Source organism: Hyla sarda, chromosome 1 (genome assembly GCF_029499605.1).
Source record: "Hyla sarda isolate aHylSar1 chromosome 1, aHylSar1.hap1, whole genome shotgun sequence".
In the NCBI taxonomy this organism is placed as follows: Eukaryota; Metazoa; Chordata; class Amphibia; order Anura; family Hylidae; genus Hyla; species Hyla sarda.
In genome coordinates, this window is record NC_079189.1 from 251,898,494 (window position 1) to 251,918,422 (window position 19,929).

The window sequence follows — 19,929 nt, forward strand, 5'->3', positions numbered from 1 at the left end:
ACAAATGGCTCATACCTGGTAATTCTGAAGGCATCTGGGAGAGAAATAGTGTGAGGACCAGAGCTTTCACTCATACCATAAAGTTCATATACAGGAATATTGAGGCTGAGGAAAAATTCTAGAGTATCCTTTGTAATTGGAGCAGCTCCAGTGTAGCATTTTGTACAGCGGTCTAAGCCAAGAGCTTTGCGCACTTTTTTAAACACCAATTTTTTGGCAACATGATACTTTACTGGTTGGGGAGAGGCTCTGTAACAGAAAAGAAACTGTTACTTTTGACATCATTGGGCCATTGTAGATTAGTTTTTCAAAAGCACTTATTGGATATTTTAAAAACAAAACCCTCCAAAACACACACACACACACACACAGCAGAAAAAAATGCCACTTCTGGGTCTAATCGTGCACAAGCAGGATTCCACTTTATACGATACTCCATATGAATAAACCTTGTGCTCTCCAATTCAGTTGATGTCTAAATCTTTATTTGCAGTCCACAACGCAAGAATCAACATAATGAGACAGTGCAAAGATTATTCACGCACATGCCAAATGCTTATTGAATTGCCAAAAAGTTATGTTAACCCACAATTACAGTCATGGTCGTAAATGTTCGCACCCCTGAAGTTTTTCTAGAAAATGAAGTATCGCAGTAACACGTTTTGCTATACACTTTTATTCCCTTTCTGTGTATTGGAACTAAACCAGAAAAGGGAGGAAAAAAAGCAAATTGGAACTAATGTGACCAAACTCCAAAAATGGGTTGGACAAAAAATTGCACCCTTTCAAAATTGTAGAAAAATAAGATTGTTTCAAGCATGTTACGTTCCTTTAAATTCACTTGGGGCAAGTAACAGGTGTGGGTAATATGGGCAATGCATTGTGAGTCTGTGTGCCACACTAAGCATGGACAACAGAAAGGAGAAGACAACTGTGAGGACTTGAGAACCAAAATTGTGGAAATATTTAAACAATCTCAAGGTTACAAGTCCATCTCCAGAGATCTAGATTTGCCATTATCCACAGTGCGCAACATCATCAAGAAGTTTGCAACCCATGGCACTGTAGATAATCTCCCTGGGCATGGACTGAAAAGAAAAATAGATGAAAAAGGGGTTAATGCAGGATAGTCCGGATGTGGATAAGCAGCCCCAAACAAGTTCCAAAGATATTTAAACTGTCCTGCAGGCTCAGGGGAGCATCAGTGTGAACTATCCATCGACATTTAAATGAAATTAAACACTATGGCAGGAGACCCAGGAGGACCCCACTGCTGACAGACCTATAAAAGCAAGACTAAGTTTTGCCAAAATGAACTTGATTAAGCCAAAAGTTTTCTGGGAAAACATCTTGTGGATAGAAGAGACCAAGATAGAGCTTTTTGGTAAAGCACATCATTCTACTGTTCTTTGAAAATGGAATGAGCCTACAAAGAAAAGAACAGTACCTACAGCGAAATATGGTGGAGGTTCAGTGATGTTTTGCCATTTCTGGCACTGGGTGTCTTGAATCTGTGCAAGGCATCATGAAATCTGAGGATTACCAACGGATTTTGGGTCGCAGTGTACAGCCCAGTGTCAGAAAGCTGGGTTTGTGTCTGAGATCTTGGGTCTTCCAGCAGGACAATGACCCCAAACATACATTAAAAAATAAATAAAAGCAGATTGCAACAAAGCACTGGAGAGTTCTGAAGCAGCCAGCAATGAGTCCAGATCTAAATCCCATTGAACACCTGTGGAGAGATCTTAAAAATGCTGTTGGAAAAAGGCGCCCTTCCAATAAGAGAGACCTGGAGAAGTTTGCAAAGGGAAGAGTGGGCCAACATTTACGGCCATGACTGTATGAGGATCTACTAGCGTAATATTACATAGAGAGTCTTACCCATTCATCCTCTTCAAGTTTGCCTCTAAGCCTACACCTTTTGCCCAAGATGCCACTTTGCGTTTGATGGTGGAAGATTTGGCTCCTACAGCCTTCATTTTCTCCTGCATTTTCTCCCACACCCTAGGAACACCCATAAATGCAGTTGGTCTTACTTCTTTTAGGGTGTTTGCCAATGACCCCTGAGAAACAGAAACTGCATATTTGATACTAAAATGACTAGTTATTTTCTTCATAAATGATGTACACTTTAGGCTGTTCATAAGCAGTACAGAAAGTATACCTTCAAAGCATCTGGCTGAGCAAAATAAGTGGCTCCACCATGCTTCATAGTCAACCAGATGTCTATCATCTGTGCAGCAATATGGCTAAGGGGCAAGTAACTGACGACTATCTCTTGTTGGTCAGTTGCCTCTCTGAGACAAACTGTCCTTCCAGCTGCAGTGGCTGTCCAAGTGATCTGAAATAAAAAGCAAATTTTTATTAGATTGACTGTTTCTCAAACGTACAGAATACTGTTGGGCCCTCCGAGGGCAATCCATCTAGATATTACCAACTAGGACACATAGATGCCATAGTCAAACATATGGAACTTACATTGTCATGGCTCAACATAACTCCCTTAGGCTGCCCTGTAGTTCCCGATGTGTAAATCAGAGTGCAGCACTGGTTAGGCTTCTGGGAAGAAATCAATTGGTCCAGCTGCACATCTGGGACATCCTTTCCCAGCTCCATGAACTCAGCCCACTGCAGAGAAAGGTACAGTGAATAGCTTTGTCTTGGTGGATTCTAACTGGTTAGGAGTAAAAGCTAACCTTAAAAAAAAATATATTTAAAAAAAAAATACACAAAAAAAAATAATTCTTACCCCAGATTCCCAAAACACAACAAACATTTACTAAGGGTAGTGGCATTTAGACTAAGGCATGAGCACTTCTCAAACCACAGGTAAGGTCTGTGTACATACTGTATATAGGTTGGGTCGCTTCTCTTTTAATTCTTCTTTGTACTGTATAATTGCTTTCAAATGAGGCAACTGGTCCTGAACCTAGAAGACATCCGCTTTTAAAGATGGAAATTTTTTGTCTCACTAGTGTGATGTGACAAACTGACAGATGTGCATTACTAAACTTTTAGTATTAGATTGCAATGTTAATTGGGTTCCTAGGATCAGGAAAACACACTTTATTTCTAGTGCTACAGTGCCATGTACTGAGCTAAAGACTATTTTAAAGGCCATAGGAATCCAAGAAACACTCTTACCAGCTGAGGCCGCTGTCCAAGTTATCTAAATGTAAATCACAAATATTCAGAAGGCTGTATATTGACTACATAAAGCAGCTGCTGGAAACTATTCAGTGACAACTTACCTGTAAAATTTTTTGAAGCTGCTTGTGATTTTCTACCACCAATATGTTAGCCTCACAGTTTTCTGCAACATAATGACATGCATCTGCTGAGTTTGTGGTGTAGATGCCCACAGAAAATCCCCTATAATAGAAATATGCAATTCATTATATGAAAATCAGCACGTACAGCAACAGTCTTGAATCCTTGGCATCTGCTATTTGACCACTATAATTCACGTATTTACGTAACGTCAGCCCACAATTTGTATGGTACGTTAGTGTTCTATAAAAAAGTAAAACCAACATGTCAACATTATTCTGTTGGTTAACACAGTTTGCAGCAATATCACATTTAAAAATTATTGTTTTAAAAAAAAAAAAAGGAAAAATGTGGCCATCATGTGATTAGCTCAGCTGCTGAGCCAGCACCCCAGTACATATCGGCCAGTCATGTAAAGCAGATATCCTAGGTTCACAGAATATTATAATCAGGGATGTGGAATTCCTATCGCCTGACACCCAGGACATGCAGTTCCAGGCACCGAGCCGGCGAATTTTTCTGGCCCTTAACGTTGCTTCAGGCAAGCAGGGCCAGACCTGAGCCAGGGGCTGCCACTAATAGCCAGCATGCGGAGATCCCGATCGCCGTGGCTGGCTATTAACCCTTTAGATTGCCGCTGTCAAAGCTGACAGTGGCATCTAAAAAAAAAAAAAAAAAATAGAGACATGTGAATGCTCCCTGGTGGGCTAGTGGGATGGATCGCCCCCGCCGGAGTGCTTACCTCTGCTTCCCTGGTGTCTGTGGCTCTGTCATTTATAGAGCCTGGCTGGACTAGGCTCTATCAATGGATAGCAGAGCACACAGATCAATGGAGTTCAATGTAATGATTCCTCCTAGAAGTCTAATAAAGTGTAAAGAAAAATTCCATGTTAAAAGTTCCCTTTTCCTATATAAAAACGTTAAAAAAAAAAAAACATCGTATCACTGCGATGATTGTACGAAGAGATTATGGCACAAAATAAATTAGCCCTCATAAAGCCTGGTATACAGAAAAAAAAATAGAAAGGTTCCGATTTTTTTAATTTATTTTTTTAATTCGGAAAACATGACAAACTACACAAGTCTGGTATTGCTGTAATCACGCTGCCCTAAAGAAGCAAAACATCATGTTCGCTCAACCACAATGTAAAATGTGTAGAAAAGAAAACCACCACATTTGCTAAATTATACAACACTCTTCCTATATACAATACCACAACAGAACACAATATATAATAAATAAATAAAAAAAAATTATATTATATAGTATCTTTTGGTTCGGCGAATAGGTTATTAAAAAAATTAAAAGGTATCATAGTAGGTAGTTATGGCTATTATAGGGTGAAGAGGAAAACCGTGTAAAAGCGAAAAGTTGGTCCGGACAAGTGGATAGTCATGAGGGACAAGTAGATTTTGCTCCGTTTTAGTCCTGTGGACAAATATTTTTTTTTAAATAAAATTTCCACACCCCTGATAATGCACTCCAGGTTTGATAAAATTCAGCAGTTACCGCTAAGAAAAAAAAAAAGCATTAACTAGCAGCCCAGTTTCATGTGCTTTTTGTATTGCCAAGATCTTAGTGCAAGTTTAATAGAAATAAAAAAAACTTACCCAGCAAGTATAGCTCCTATATCAGCTATGAACCACTCAGCAGAGTTGAACCCCAGAATGCCCACTCCATGGTATTGCTCCAAACCCAACTTTAAAAAAAAAAAACGAAAAAAAAAAAAAAAGTTTTAAAAGGCTGCATTCACACTGTTTCATCCATACAGGGACCTCCCTCATTTGAATGAGCCGACTGAAGTCTGATAGTGAATCATTTTTGCCCCGAATCCGGTTTTCTGGCCGGATTGAAAACTGCAGCATACCACGGTTTTCAGTCCGGCCAGAAAACTGCATACGTGGCAAAAATGAGCTGACCTGAGTCACTATCTGACTCCAGTCGGCTTAAATCAATGAGATCAGGGCTGGGTCTGGGTGGTATATGGGAGCGCCCGGTTTTCCCATCCCCGTATGGACGAAACTTAGCGTGAATGCAGTCTAACAATTTAAAAATACATAATTTTTTACATTCATCTTACCTTAATGAATCCTTTAGCAGCTAATCTACATTGCTCATAGTATTGCTTGTATGTTAGTTTAACCCATTGATCTCCCTCTGTGGATGCAAGAGCAACATAATCCCCGTATTTCTGAACAGCCTCTTCAAACATCTGGTGAATGGTTATTGGAGGAAGACTGGCCACACCAGACTTTTCCATCCGCAGCTGCACAGCACTGTCCCTCTGGGTTGACCACAGCTTCAGGTCAGTAGAGGAAGTAGTAAAAGAATCACCTATGGAGTGGGAGGAAATATACGGTACATGTTTTCAAAGAGGCAGCAGGGGGGGGGGGGGGGGGGGGTTCACACAGCACCACTTGGAAAAATACCAATGCAGTTTTCTTCCTTATTTCTTATTCTATATACTGAATGAAAAACTGCCACAAAATCTGCAGTGTTTCCCCACTTTTCCATGCCCTGCTATCTCAATTTTCATAACTGGCGGGCATTCTAGCAGTCAAACTCCATCCAACTGTCCATTAATTGGGTTATCCAGAATTATGAAGACATAGGTGCCTTTTTTCCAGAAACTATGCCACTCTTGTCCTCAGTTTGTGTGTGATATTCCAGCAAAATTCCAATGAAGTAAATTGAGTAGAGTTGCAATACCACACACACACACACACACACACACACACACACACACGGAGGCTAGAAATGGTTTAAAATTAGGCATTTATTCTCAAGAGGATCAGAGCCTGCAAAGGGGTCAAAACAGGTGTGACCATAGCCTAATGTACAATGAACAATTACAAAAATAAGGCAATTATCTTAGGGGTACCGGGCCCCTATCAAATTAACTTCTTGCCTTCTGATGCAGGTTTACATTGGGATGATTTCTAAGTACACCTCTGACTAAAGGCCACAGCTAAAATTTTCTTGACTAAAGATGCTAGAGATTTCTCAAAACCTATGAAGAGGAAAAGTTGACCAGTTGCCCATAGCAACAAACCAGATTGCTTCTTTCATTTTTCATAGGCCTTTTTACACCTGATTGGTGTCTATGGGCAGCTTTCTCTGCACAGGTTTTGAGAAATATCCTTCACTGTGTTGCAGATTTTTTAATCTGCAGCACATCAATGTCACTTAAAATCAAGAAGTAATCCGTCTAGTGTCAGGGCTGCCTGAGAATAACTAAAAGTTGCCAGTCTTGGGAGCTCTGCAAATTATATCTTTACAGTTCCAAGCTTAGGCCATGCATGCTTCCTGAGGTCACTGCATCTCTGCACCAGCAAGGTCTAGTGATTTGTTCATAAACTGACATGACAGCAGTACGATGCCTATGACAGATACCATCCATTACAGACTAAGGGTAGGGTCAAAAGTGTTGTCTTCTGCTGCATATTTGCTGCAGCTGAATTTGCTACAAATTGACTCGAATGGGTAGGAAAATATGCAGCAGCAAATAAATCCACAAATTTAATCCACTGACTTCAATGGGTAGCAACGTAATCCACTTGTGGATATGCTACGTGTGACACTGCCATTAGGCTGTGTTTACATGTTGCAGCTGCATTGCAGTACTTTCACATTGGAGGAGATTTAACAAAACCTGTCCAGAGGAAAAGTTGCCAAGTTGCCCATAGCAACCAGACTGCTTCTCATTAATAACAAGGCCTCTGCAAAATGAAAGAAGCGATCTGATTGGTTCTATGGGCAACTTTTCCTCTGGACAGGTTTTGATAAATCTCCCTCATTGTTGCAGATGTTTTAAGCAATATTACGCAGTTCAACAGGTTGCATTGAGTTAACAGAGCCTTAAACTTTTAGACCACAAATGCAAAGATTTTACCCTTTACTATTCTTTCAGGCTGCCAAGCTTAACTAGTAAGGAAATAAGAAAAAAAATATCACATTACATTTGTTTCTGTTTCACTCAGAACCCAATCAGTAAAATGAGCCAGAAATATGGATTACTTACCGGTAATCTGTTTTTTCGAGAACCCATGACAACACCCCTTGAGAGGACCTCCCACCGTGGGACAGGAAACCTGAATATATATTTGGACCTCGTTCCTCTCCACCCTCAGTTCAATTATAAAGTACTCCTATGGAGCAAGAGGTAGAACAACTTGCACAGAAAAAATACAATACAAAATGCACCAAAAAAATAAAGGGAAGGAGGGATATACGAGGGGTGCTGTCATGGGTTCTCGAAAAACAGATTACCGGCAAGTAATCCATATTTACCCTATCACCCACGACAGCACCCCTGTAGACTAGAATAGAATCACCTAGGGAGGGACAGCAGCCTGAAGAACCTTGCGACCGAAACAGATTGGCAACTGGTGCAACCTGTAGTGCTTCAGAAAGGTATGGCTAGATGACCAGGTAGCTGCCCTACAAATTTGGTCTATGGAATAGTCAGCTTTTTCCGCCCAAGATGTTGCAACTGCCCTTGTGGAATGAGCTTTAAAGAAAGAAGGGGGGGGGGGGGGTCCTGTTTTCTTTTTTTTGCATCATAAGCCAGAGTTTAATCCACCTACTAATAGTGGATCTAGAGGCAGCTTTACCCCTAGTAGGGCCGGAAAATGAAAAAAGGTTTTCAGATGTACGAAAACTCTTAGTAGAATCAATATAAGTGATTATACATATTCTTACATCTGGATTATGGAAAAGTTTTTCTTTATCATTGGAAGGATTGTTACAGAAGGGAGAATAAAGGTCTTGATTTTGGTGAAAATCAGACACCACTTTAGGCAAGAAGTGCAGTAATGTTCTCATAACTGTCAGAGAATTTTGGTAGAAGGAGTAAAGGCTGAAAGGGCATGTAATTCCCCCACCCTTCTCGCTGTGGTGATTGCCAAGAGAAAAGCTAGCTTGATTTTTTAAACTTTAATGGAGACCGACTCTAGAGGCTCAAATGGAGGGGTCATGAGGGCGTCTAGAACTTAAGTGCGATCCCATGGAGGAACTAAGGATCTGGTTGAAGGGTGAAGTCTGGAAGCCCCTACCAGAAATCTCAAGAGGCATGTCAGCCAATTTGGAATTTAGGAAGAAACTGAGAGCAGAGATTTGAACCTTGAGAGTATTGGGACTAAGGCTTAACTCTAGCCCTCAAGAAAACTAAGAATAACAGGGATCTACTCCATCACCTGCAAAATTAGGAAAAGCTTTCCAAGTTTTAAGGTAGATTTTTGAAGTTATTTCCTTCTTGCTTGCAAGTAAGGTACTAATTAGGGATCGACCGATTATCGGTATGGCCAATAATCACGATTTTGGGCATTATTGGTATCGGCAATTACCTTGCCGATAAGCCGATAATGCACCGCCCGCACCCCCCACCGTAGTGCTGGGCGGTATACCGGTATGAACCGGATACCGTTTTTTTTTCTCCCACGGTATGGATTTTTGCCCATACCACTATACCGGTCGAGCCCCAGCCTCCGAGTCCATAAAGAAAATTAAACTTACCCGTAATGGGGGTGGTCCGGGCCATCCATCCTTCATGTAGTGTCAGGCGGCATTCCGGGTGGAGGGTCAACCGGTCCGGGCTTTCCTTCTCCGGGGTCCTCTTCTCCACTCCGGGCAGGCTCCAGCCTAGTACGCTGCATAGACGCCGCTACGCCGTGACGTCAGGTGCGTCGCTGCACACGGGCGTCACTGCGCAGCGGCGTCTATGCTGCGTTACTAGGCCGGAGCGGAGAAGAAGTACAGCCGGACCGGTTCACCCTCCACCCGGAATGCCGCCGGACACTACAGGAAGGATGGATGGCCCGGACCACCCCGACAGGTAGGGGGAGAGAAGCGGGTGGGGGCGGCGGCCTATGGCACCGCAAAAGCCACTGCAGTGCATTGATTTAAAGCACCTGCTTTAAATCAATGATCTGCAGCGGTGTCGCGGGGGGATAAATAGCCGATAACTTATACAGATATTCCGGTATAAGTTATCGGCTATCGGCCCTAACCTCCACCGATTATCGGTATCGGCCCTAAAAAAACGATATCGGTCGATCCCTAGTACTAATTACCCAATCAGTAAAGCCTTAAGGATTAGCCTTTCAGCATCCAGGCCGTGAGATGCAGATGAGTGTATGGAGGATGCAGAACTGGGCCCTGCGAGAGGAGATCTTTCCTGTCTGGAAGAATCCAGTTGGCACACAGTCCTCAGAAGGGCAAACCAGGGTCTCCTGGGCCAGAAGGGAGCAATGAGCAAGACTTGAGCATGATCCTGTAAAATCTTAAAGGACTGCTGGGATTAAGCAGAAGGGGGGGGGGAGCGTACCCCATTCCTCTTGTCCATGACTGGGAGAAAGCATCCACTGCAGATGGATGATCCAGAGGATTTACAGAGTAGAACCTGGGAAGCTTTTTGTTAAGTTTTGAAGAAAATAGATCTACTGAGAAGACCCCAAATCTGTGACTTATACTGAAGATTTCTGGATTTAGCGACCACTCTTTCTGGCTCATCTTGTTTCTGCTGAGAAAATCTGCTATGGTATTCTCTTTGCCCTTCCAGTGTACTGCCCGTATAGACACCACACGGGTCTCTGCCCAAAGATCTGAGATGTCAGGTCCATGAGTTGTTTGGATCTTGTTCCTCCCTGCTTGAGGTATGCTACTGTGGTAGTGTTGTCGGTATATATTAAAAACACATCTTTCTCCTTCACTTGAGACAGACAGAGAAGCGCCTGATAGACCGCTGAGAGCTTCTTGTAATTTGAGGAGGAAGGAACTAGATGTGGATCCCATTCCCCTTGAAGAGTGTGATTCACATGAGATCCCCAGCCCAAAGAACTGGCGTTTGTTGTAATTCTCACCACTGAGGGGGGAAACCAGGGAACTCCTTTGGAGAGATTTTTCGGAATTAGCACCACCTAAGGGAGAGTCTCACTTTGGAAGACAAAGGGAATCCTTGGTTCAAGGAAGATTTTTTTCCCCATTCTAATGGGAAAGGATTTCTAGCTGAAGTTCTCTTGACCTGAACTGGGCCCACCTTACTGCTTGTCATGAGACCCAGGACCGACATGGCTTCTCTGCAAGGAGGAGTGTGGAATAGAAATAGATTTAGTATCCTCTCTTGAAGCAATAGTTTTGCTGGAGGCAGGGTTAACATTTGAGAAGATGAGTTCAGGGATATTCTCAAAAACTGACAGGTCCTGGAGGGAACAAGACAGGATTTTTTTTTTAGGTTCAGGTTCCAACCTAGGAATTTGAGGATTGAACTTACAGACTATCTGTTGGATAAGCAGATCTTATGAACTCCCCACAATAAGAAAGTCGTCCAGATATGGAACTATGAGAATGTCGTTTGTTCTGATAAAGGCAACTGTCTCCGCCATCACCTTTGTAAACACTCTGGGTGCTTGAGATACCCCGAAAAGGTATAGCTGTATATTGAAGGTGAACCCATTTCCCCTCTAAGAATACTGCTCCTCTGGGGAACTTTTGATGGGAGGAGTGGTTTGGGATGTGATAGCACACAATTTGGGAGTAGAAGACAGATAGTCGATTTGATTGATTCCATGCAGAATTCTTTGAAGGATAGGAACTTGTTCAGGGCCTTGAGATTGATTACCCTGAATGTCCGAGGGTTTTTTCACTAGAAAGAAGGGAGTGTAAAATCCCTGCTTTTCTTCTGAATGGGGAACTGGAACAAGAACCCTCTTTTGCAAGAGGGACTTTACCTCTAGACACATTGCCGATTGTTTCAGCGAATCAGTCATCACTCCAGTAGGGAAGTACCTGTCTGGGGGAATTGCATTGAACTCCAGGAGGAGTCCCGAGGAAATTGTATTTAGGACCCAGGGGTTTGAGGAAATTGTCACCCAAGCTTCCGCAAATCCGGACAGGCGTCCCCCTACTGGAGTTAAGGCGTCATTGTTGGGAATCCTTGGGGCGGGAGTCTATTGGGATTAAAAAGGAATCCCTTACCACTCCCAGACACGCTAAATTTCTTATTTTGGTTCCCCTGAAAGGAATACCTACCCCTGCCCCTACCCCTAAGGGATGAATCAAACTGTTTGGGCCTCTGATAAAAAGAAAGGGTTTCCTGTTCCCCTAAAGAGTAGGTCACCCACACAATAGAATAGAGCTTTGATTTGGATGTAACATCCCCTTCAAACATCTAAGCCAGATGGCCCTTCTGGCTAATTTTGACAATGCTGCGGACCTAGCAGAGGATCTAGCTAGATCCACGGAGGAATCTGCTAAGAAGTCAGCAGCTTTGGAAATCACAGGAAAGGAATCTAAAATTTCCTGCCTAGGAGTTTTACTTTCTATATGAGATTTTAGTTGAGCTAACCATACCCTCAGGGACCAGGACACTCACTGAGGCTCTAAGAGTACCTTCTGCGACTTGCCATTTATTTTTCATTTTTTTAAATATTAAATAAGTCAGCTTTCCTATCCATAGGGTCAGAGAGCCAAGATCTTCAAAGGGCAGGGCAATTTTTTTGTTGTTTTTTTTAAAGAAATCTTCGCCACAGGTGCATCAATTAGGGGGGGGGGGGGCTCTATCCCAATTTTTTGTGACTTCTTCCTCAAAGGGATATTTTCTTTTTAAGTGTTTAGTTAGGTAGGAATTCTTGTCTGGCTGACTCAATTCCTTATCAATAAGGGCTGAAAGTGCGCCTGTCCTTCGGACCTAGACCCTCAGAGCGCATCCTCAGCTGACAAAGGCTCTTTACTTTCTTCCAAATTCATGGTAATACGGATGGCCTTAATAAGTTGCTCCGTATCCTCGCGGGTAATACAAGATATAGTACCCGCATTATCTCTCTTCATCAGAAGATAAGACTTCTTCCTGCCCCATTTTCCCAATCCCCTCCACATAGAAAGGATAAGAATGTGGCCGTTCTTCTCCTAAGACCCAAGTCCTGTAGAGAATGTTAAGTTAATCTTTAATCATTTTTTTGATGGTCAGCGCTAAAGAGGAGGATTCCTGGCAACTAGAGCATCTACACAAGACTGACAGATTGCTCTTTTACATGAGGGATCTAGCGGACCTCTACATTGCGCACATTCTATATTATGAGTTTTAGATGACGCTTCCTAGGGTCCTCAGCTGAGCTTTTATCTGCTTACAACAAGGCACATGATAACCCCAATTAGATCATAAAAATGAAAACATGGAAAGGTCTCACCTTCTTTTCCAGATTCAGGCATGCTTGTGAAGGTCTTCAGTTAGGAACAAAACCGGAATTCCGGCACCAACTTCAGGATCTACTGCAGTGTAGAAACTGCACTGGTGCAGGAGCTGGCTGCTGTGGTCAGCAGGGTCTTCGGATGCAGGAGATGCAACAGACGCCCGGCGCACACACATACGGAGGACACGCAGAGATGGGAGAGCTGGCCACTCGACCCGCAGACTCTACAGTGCCCCCTCGCTAGAGAACACCGTCGAACCCCATGCCAGACACTGCCTGACCCCACAGCAGACATGCCGACAGCTCCCGAGGAGACTTACGCTGGCAGGGAAACCCCTCACAACCCACGGCAACGGGGGCCCCGCAGCTCAGTCCAAGGAAAGAGGTCAGACAAAATTTCCAAGGCCTCCTATCCTTAGGACAGGAAACCTGAACTGATGGTGGAGAGGAAGGAGGTCCAAATTTATATCCAGGTTTCCTGTCCTACCGTGGGAGGTCCTCTCCAGGGGTGCTGTCATGGTTGATAGGATAAAAATGTGCACACTCAGGGCAGGGTCCATCCACAGTGTATTACACACTGCACATGCACCGACGGCAGTCACAGAGGGATATCAGAGCAAGCTCCTGGCTACAGCCAGGTAGCTCTTACTGTACGCTCGTAATGGCGGATTTCCCGCTGTAGAAATCCGCCACTACGAGCCAACACACAGAGCTACCCGGCCACAGCCATGAGCTCGCTATGCAGGCCCTCATTTATACAGGGCCCCAGAAAAGATTCCTGTCCCTCCAATAATGGTATCTATCAGCATCCTGAAGAAAACAGGATGCTGATGTATACTGTAAGCGGACCCCATTCACTTTTATGGCCGAATGGAGTCACTTAGGGGGGAGATTTATCAAAACCTGTGCAGAGGAAGAGAGGTGCAGATGCTTAGTAACCAATCAGATCACTTATTTCATTATTAAAAAGAGGACTGTGCAAAATGAAGCGATCAGATCGGTTGCTATGGGCAACTGCACCACTCTTCCCCTACACAGGTTTTGATAAATCTCCCACTTTTTTTTATTAAAAACTCCTTATCGGAATGTATGTGCTATTTCAAAAGTGCAACAGCCCCAGTGCTGCAGTCTGCTTAAAACAGCAGATACATCCCAAACTCACAAGATGACTGTTCAGCAAAAGAAGTGAATGGCGTCCACTGCTCCAGTTACCAGTATTTGTCGGCATCCCGGTTTTGGTGGGATGCTAACTAATACCATTAATGGAGGCAGCAGCTATCAGTAAGATAAAAAGCTAAACAAACCCCCCCCCCACCCCCCCCCCCCCCAGCCTCTACTTTCTGAAAGGGCCTGATCCTTAACAGGGTGGAGAAAATAAAAATCCATACCGTCACACTGAGCGATATCCGCTTGAACCTTTTTGTCACCAAGTTGATCAGAAGGTACATTCATTTTTGACTGCTCTTGTACCAATACTTCTTTGCTGTTATAGGGAAGATAAAGGAAAGAAAACAAGTAAATATTGTACTGCAGGAAGAGAATAATCTATTGAGGAAAAAAAGCCAAAAAAGGGGAATATTATTTAAGCCAGAAAGCTCAACTGTACATTTACACAAAAGAACATTTTCCCTCTGTATTCCTCTTTCTGCTAAATGCCAATGGAGCAGAAATGATGTTAAAATGGTGCGGAATTTAGCACCACAATTCACATTGTCTTAAAAAGGGGTTATTCACCATAAAGGTGATTATAGTACATACCTGCCAGACAGTAATGCACATGCTTAAAAGGGAACCAATCAGATTTTACTTTATATAACGCTTGGCAAAGCGTTATATAGGGTAAAATCTTTATTTTCACCATTCTCGGGGGATGCTCCTGCCCCCAGGGATGGTGAAGATATGAAGTTATAAACTAGTCACCGCCGCCGCAAGTAGTCACCTGGGCGGGGAGCTCTTCTCATCTACTCCCGTTCTTCGGCCGGGAGCGACGCCCCCTCCGCTTGATTGATGGGCCGCGTCATTGTTCCGCTCACTGAACAGACGAAGCAGAGCGATGACGCGGCCCATCAATCAAGCGGAGGGGGCCGGCCGAAAAACGGGAGTAGATGAGAAGAGCTCCCCGTCCAGGTGACCACTTACGACGGCGGCGGCGGCTAGTTTATGACTTCATATCTTCACCATCCCTGGGGGCAGGAGCGTCCCCCGGGGATGGTGAGGACAACAATTTTACCCTATATAATGCTTTGCCAAGCATTATATAGGGTAAAATCTGATGATTGGTTCCCTTTAAGAAGGATCTGCGCTTGTCTTGGGGCTAAATGGCTATGTTGTGAGTTACCATAACGATTATGGCTTTTTGTGAACTGGGTATTTCCTGTTGAAGCTGTTCTTTTAAACTAAACATCCCATAGTTCCTTGTTTGTAAGTGTGAGGTCACTTTCCTCCCTCCCACACAGCCACCTCACCCATTGAAACACAAATGAGCTGCATTCCATTCAAAAGACCCAGTGTTTTCTAATCAGGGTGACTACAGCTGTTGCAAAATGATCTCTCCCCCACCCAGCGGTCGCTCCACCCATTGAAGCAGACAGGCTCAGTTTGCACACCTGACTAGCGAGGTCATATCTCAATGCACTGCAACCTGGGAAAACCCGAGACCTGACATTTTGTATGCTGTTAAAATTAACTATTGGCGCAAAAATCACATAATTTGCGAGACCACCTTCACACACACAGGAAAAGACACTACATTATGAACTATGATTATGCTACAGTGGCTGTAAAGTTATTAAAGAACAATTCCTGGAATACCCCTTTAAAATATAGTACCGGTCATAAAACCATATTTTCTGAACTAACAGATTATATTGCCTAACTACTCCTAATACCCCTCCTGCCCTTATAAAAATTTTCCGAGCCTTAAAAAGCTTTTTATAATGCCTTCCCCCTTGCACACGTTGGGCCTCATTTACTAAGAGTGTTGGGTTTTTACTAGTGGGAAACGTTGTTGCAGACTTGCAGGATTCCAGCTTATTTGGGGATCACAGATTTATAAGCCGGGAACATTTTCGGACCAGATGATTTTTCTAGGTGGAAATTTCCAGCCATTTATCCACAGGATTTTCTGTGAATTCAATAGTAAATTGGTCGGGTTGTGAAACCGCACCCCTTTCCTGGTTTTCACAGTGCAGTGTCAGGTTTGTCATTTTCCTGGCACACACTGTCAGACATGTCATGTCGCAGGCACTCCGCGACAAAATAACCCGACAAAAACTGTCCAGTTTCAGCTTAGTAAATGAGGCCCATTATGTGAGCTCCAAGCCGGAGAAAGTGGGTGTTCCACAGCAGGCACGATGTCACTGAAGCCTGCGAGAGCTGTGCCTTGCCTTGACCCGCCCACACTTCCTGAGTTTGGTCTCCTGCCAGGCCAGGAGGAGACCACACTGACTTCCAGCAGGGAGCAGAACAGAGCCACCTAGTGGCTTTTTTTTTTTTAAAGGGGTAATCTGCTGCCTCAGCGTTCGGAACATTTTGTTCCGAATGCTTGGAGTGGGTGGCGGGGATATGATATCACGCCCCTCAATGCAAGTCAATGGGAAATGGCATAACGGCCACCACGCCCCCTCCCACAGACTCATTGAGGGCGCGTGGTGTGACTTCACGAGGGGTGTGGCAGTGATGTCAAGAACACGCCACCTACACCCAGCATTGTAAACAAACGCTGGGTGCTGAACAGAGATAGCAGGGGTCCCAGCGGCGGGACTCTCCCGATCAGACATCTTATCCCCTATCGTTTGGATAGTGGATAATATGTCTAGGGGTGGAGTATCACTTTAAAAACAAAGATTGATCTTTTACGCCTGCTGTGTGTAAATATTATAATATAATAATAATATTATTATTAATAATAATATAATAATCTATAGATATCTATATTTATTTTTTATTCTGTTTGAGCATCGTACAATTCAATTGGACCTACAAGGTCGCATTTATTGCATTATTGCCCTGCATTGATTGCTCAATGTGTTTTATTGTATTTCTGTTGAAAATCTAATAAACGTTCTTTGAATTGGAAAATAAAAAACAAAGATTGAGAATTTTAATAGCAAGTAAATAGCAAAGAGTCTTAAAATTACATAAGTAACAGTATATTAACCCCTCAGGGTTTTTCCACTTTCGTTTTTTCCTCCTTACCTTACAAAATTAATAACTTTCAGTTTTGCACCTAAAAATCCATATGATGGCTTATTTTTTGCGCCACTAATTCTACTTTGTATTGACATCAGCCATTTTACCCAAAAATCTACAGCGAAGTGGAAAAAAAAATATATATAAATTGTGCCACAAAATTGAAGAAAAACGCCATTTGGTAATTTTTGGGAGGCTTCCGTTTCTACACAGTACATTTTTTGGTAAAAATGACACCTTTATTCTGTAGGTCCATACGATTAACCCCTTAAGGACACAGGGTTTTTCAGTTTTTGCATTTTCGTTTTTTCCTCCTTGCCTTTTAAAAATCATAACCCTTTCAATTTTCCACCTAAAAATCCACATTATGGCTTATTTTTGGCGTCACTAATTCTACTTTGCAGTGAGTCATTTTACCCAAAAATCCACGGTGAAACAGAAAAAAAAAATCAATCATTGTGCGACAAAATTTAAGAAAAAATGCCATTTAGTAAATTTGGGGGCTTCCGTTTCTACGCAGTGCATATTTTGGTAAAAATGACAACTTATTCTGTAGGTTCACACAGTTAAAATGGTACCCTACTTATATAGGTTTGATTTTGTCGTACTTCTGTAAAAATCATAACTACATGCAGGAAAATGTATACGTTTAAAAATGTCCTCTTCTGACCCCTATAACTTTATTTTTCCACGTACAGGGCGGTATGAGGGCTCATTTGCGCCGTGATCTAAAGTTTTTATCGGTACCATTTTTGTTTTGATCGGACTTTTTGATCACTGTTAAAATTAATACAAAGGGACCAAAAATACGCTTTTTTGGACTTTTTTTTACGTGTACGCCATTGACCGTGGGGTTTAATTAAGGATATATTTTTATAGTTCGGACATTTACGCACGCGGCAATACCACATGTTTATTTTTATTTACACTGTTATTTTTCAATGGGAAAAGGGGGGTGATTCCAACTTTTATTAGGGAAGGGGTTAAATGATCTTTATTAACACTATTTTAACTTTTTTTTGCAATGTTATAGCTCCCATAGGGGCCTATAACATTACATACACTGATCTTTTACACAGATCACTGGCGTGTATTAACACGTCTGTGATCAGTGTTATCGGCGCTTGACTGCTTCTGCCTGGAGCTCAGGCATGGAGCAGTCATTCGCCGATCGGACATCGAGGAGGCAGGTAGGGTCCCTCCCAGTGTCCTGTAAGCTGTTCGGGACCGCCGCGGTGAAATCGCGGCGTCCCGAACAGCTTACAGGACACCGGGCTGAGCAGGCGGCATAGTTTCACTTTCGCTTCAGACGCGGCGGTCAGCTTTGATCGCCGTGTCTGAAGGGTTAATACCGGCCATCCCGCGATCGGTGATGTCCTGTATTAGCCGTGGGTCCCGGCCATTGATGGCCGCCGGGACAGACCCGATATGAAGCGGGGTCACCGCGTGACCCCGCTGGAGTCAGCGGAGGACGTAAATTTAAATCCTTCGTCGTTAAGGAGTTAAAATGATACCCTACTTATGTAGGTTTGATTTGGTCTTACTTCTGAAAAAAAAACAAAAAAAATCATAACTACATGCAGGAAAATTTATATGTTTAAAATTGTCATCTGACCCCCTATAACTTACATTTTTCCGTGTATGGGGCGGTATGAGGGCTCATTTTTTGCGCTGTCATTGAAATTTTTAGCGGTACCATTTTTTTTTCATTGGTCACTTTTAGACATGAGCGAACTTACAGTAAATTCGATTCGTCACGAACGTCTCGGCTCAGCAGTTGATTACTTTTCCTGCATAAATTAGTTCAGCTTTCAGGTGCTCCCGTGGGCTGGAAATGGTGGATACAGTCCTAGGAGACTCTTTCCTAGGACTGTATCCACCTTTTCCAGCCCACTGGAGCACCTGAAAGCTGAACTAATTTATGCTGGATAAGTCATCAACTGCTGAGCCGAGAAGTTTGTGACAAATAGAATTTACTGTAAGTTCGCTCATCTCTAATCACTTTATATCATGGAAAAAAAAAAAAATAAATGAATAAAAAGCGACCAAAAATACGCAATTTTGGAATTTGGAATTTTTTTTTTGCGCGTACGTCAGTGGACGTGCGGTTCAATTAAGGATATATTTTTAGAATACGGACATTTCCACACGCGGCGATACCACATATGTATTTTTATTTACACTTTTTTTATGGGAAAAAGGGGGCTGATTCAAACTTATTAGGGAAGGGGTTAAATGCTCTTTACTCACTTTTTTCCCCCCACTTTTTAGTTGCAATGTTCTAGCTCCCATAGGGACCTATAACACTGCACACACTGATCTTTTACATTGATCAATGGTTTCTCATAGGAAACCATTGATCAATGATTCTGCCGCTTGACTGCTCATGCCTGGATCTCAGGCACTGAGCAGTCATTCGGAGATCGGACAACAGGAGGCAAAGTAAGGGACCCTCGTGCTGTCCTAGAGCTGTTCGGGATGCAGCGATTTTGCCGCGGCGATCCCGAACAGCCCCCTGAGCTAACCGGCAAGGTTTTACTTTCACTTTAGATTCGGCATTCAACTTTGAACGCTGTGTCTAAAGGGTTAATAGCGTGCGGCACCGCGTGCTATTAGCCACGGCTGTAGCCCCGCGTTATAGAATGGAAGTGGACTCAGGATGTACATGTATGCCATGTTCATTCTTCCACCAGAATACGGTTTTATGTTGGACCGCAAAGGGAAAACCCATTGAAGTCAATGGGAGTCTGATGGAAGGCGAAATCCGTGTAAAATTTCATGCACGGAGTCTGCATTCCACACGGAGTCAGTCTGTCTTGTGTGGGAACTCGCCCTAACTCTAAAGCCACTTTTTGGACTGTATTAAAAAGCTATCTTAACTCGGCATGCTCTACTTTCATCTATTTTGCAGGTGGAAAACTGTTTAAATTTTACTCGCTCTCCAAAGAGGCCAGTGAGCCGCAAAACTGTTAAATGTAGCAAATGCTGAGATGTTTAAAAGTACATGCTTAATTTTATACTTTTGTTTATAACAACATTAGGTCTGTATATGGCTAGGAACACGTTGCAGATACACTGTTGATTTTCTGCAGCAGAAAATATGCAAAAGGCAGAAATGGATTAAGTTAGAAAGGGGAATTATAACAGTCTTTGATATTTCTCTTTCCACTTGGATCCACTTCAGAAAATTAGCAGCGCATCAGCTTGCCTACCTCTAAAGGGAATTTTGGGTTGTCTTCTCAAAGAGGTTTCACTGTACTTGTTACAAGAAAAGACAAG

The 19,929-nt window shown here is 42.9% G+C and overlaps 1 protein-coding gene across 7 annotated transcripts in view; it reads right to left on the reverse strand.

Annotated features, from left to right (window-relative positions):
- ACSBG2 (acyl-CoA synthetase bubblegum family member 2) overlaps positions 1–19,929 on the reverse strand; it is a 207,103-nt gene that overhangs the window by 5,866 nt on the left and 181,308 nt on the right. For all 7 annotated transcript variants that reach the window (XM_056570665.1, XM_056570659.1, XM_056570654.1 and 4 more), the window contains 9 exons: positions 13,848–13,942; positions 5,352–5,605; positions 4,882–4,970; positions 3,252–3,372; positions 2,849–2,929; positions 2,479–2,628; positions 2,165–2,341; positions 1,882–2,063; positions 16–249 (listed from right to left, as the gene is read on the reverse strand). In XM_056570665.1, the coding sequence (XP_056426640.1) occupies positions 16–249; positions 1,882–2,063; positions 2,165–2,341; positions 2,479–2,628; positions 2,849–2,929; positions 3,252–3,372; positions 4,882–4,970; positions 5,352–5,605; positions 13,848–13,942 (1,383 nt within the window). The remainder of the gene's footprint in view (positions 1–15; positions 250–1,881; positions 2,064–2,164; positions 2,342–2,478; positions 2,629–2,848; positions 2,930–3,251; positions 3,373–4,881; positions 4,971–5,351; positions 5,606–13,847; positions 13,943–19,929) is intronic.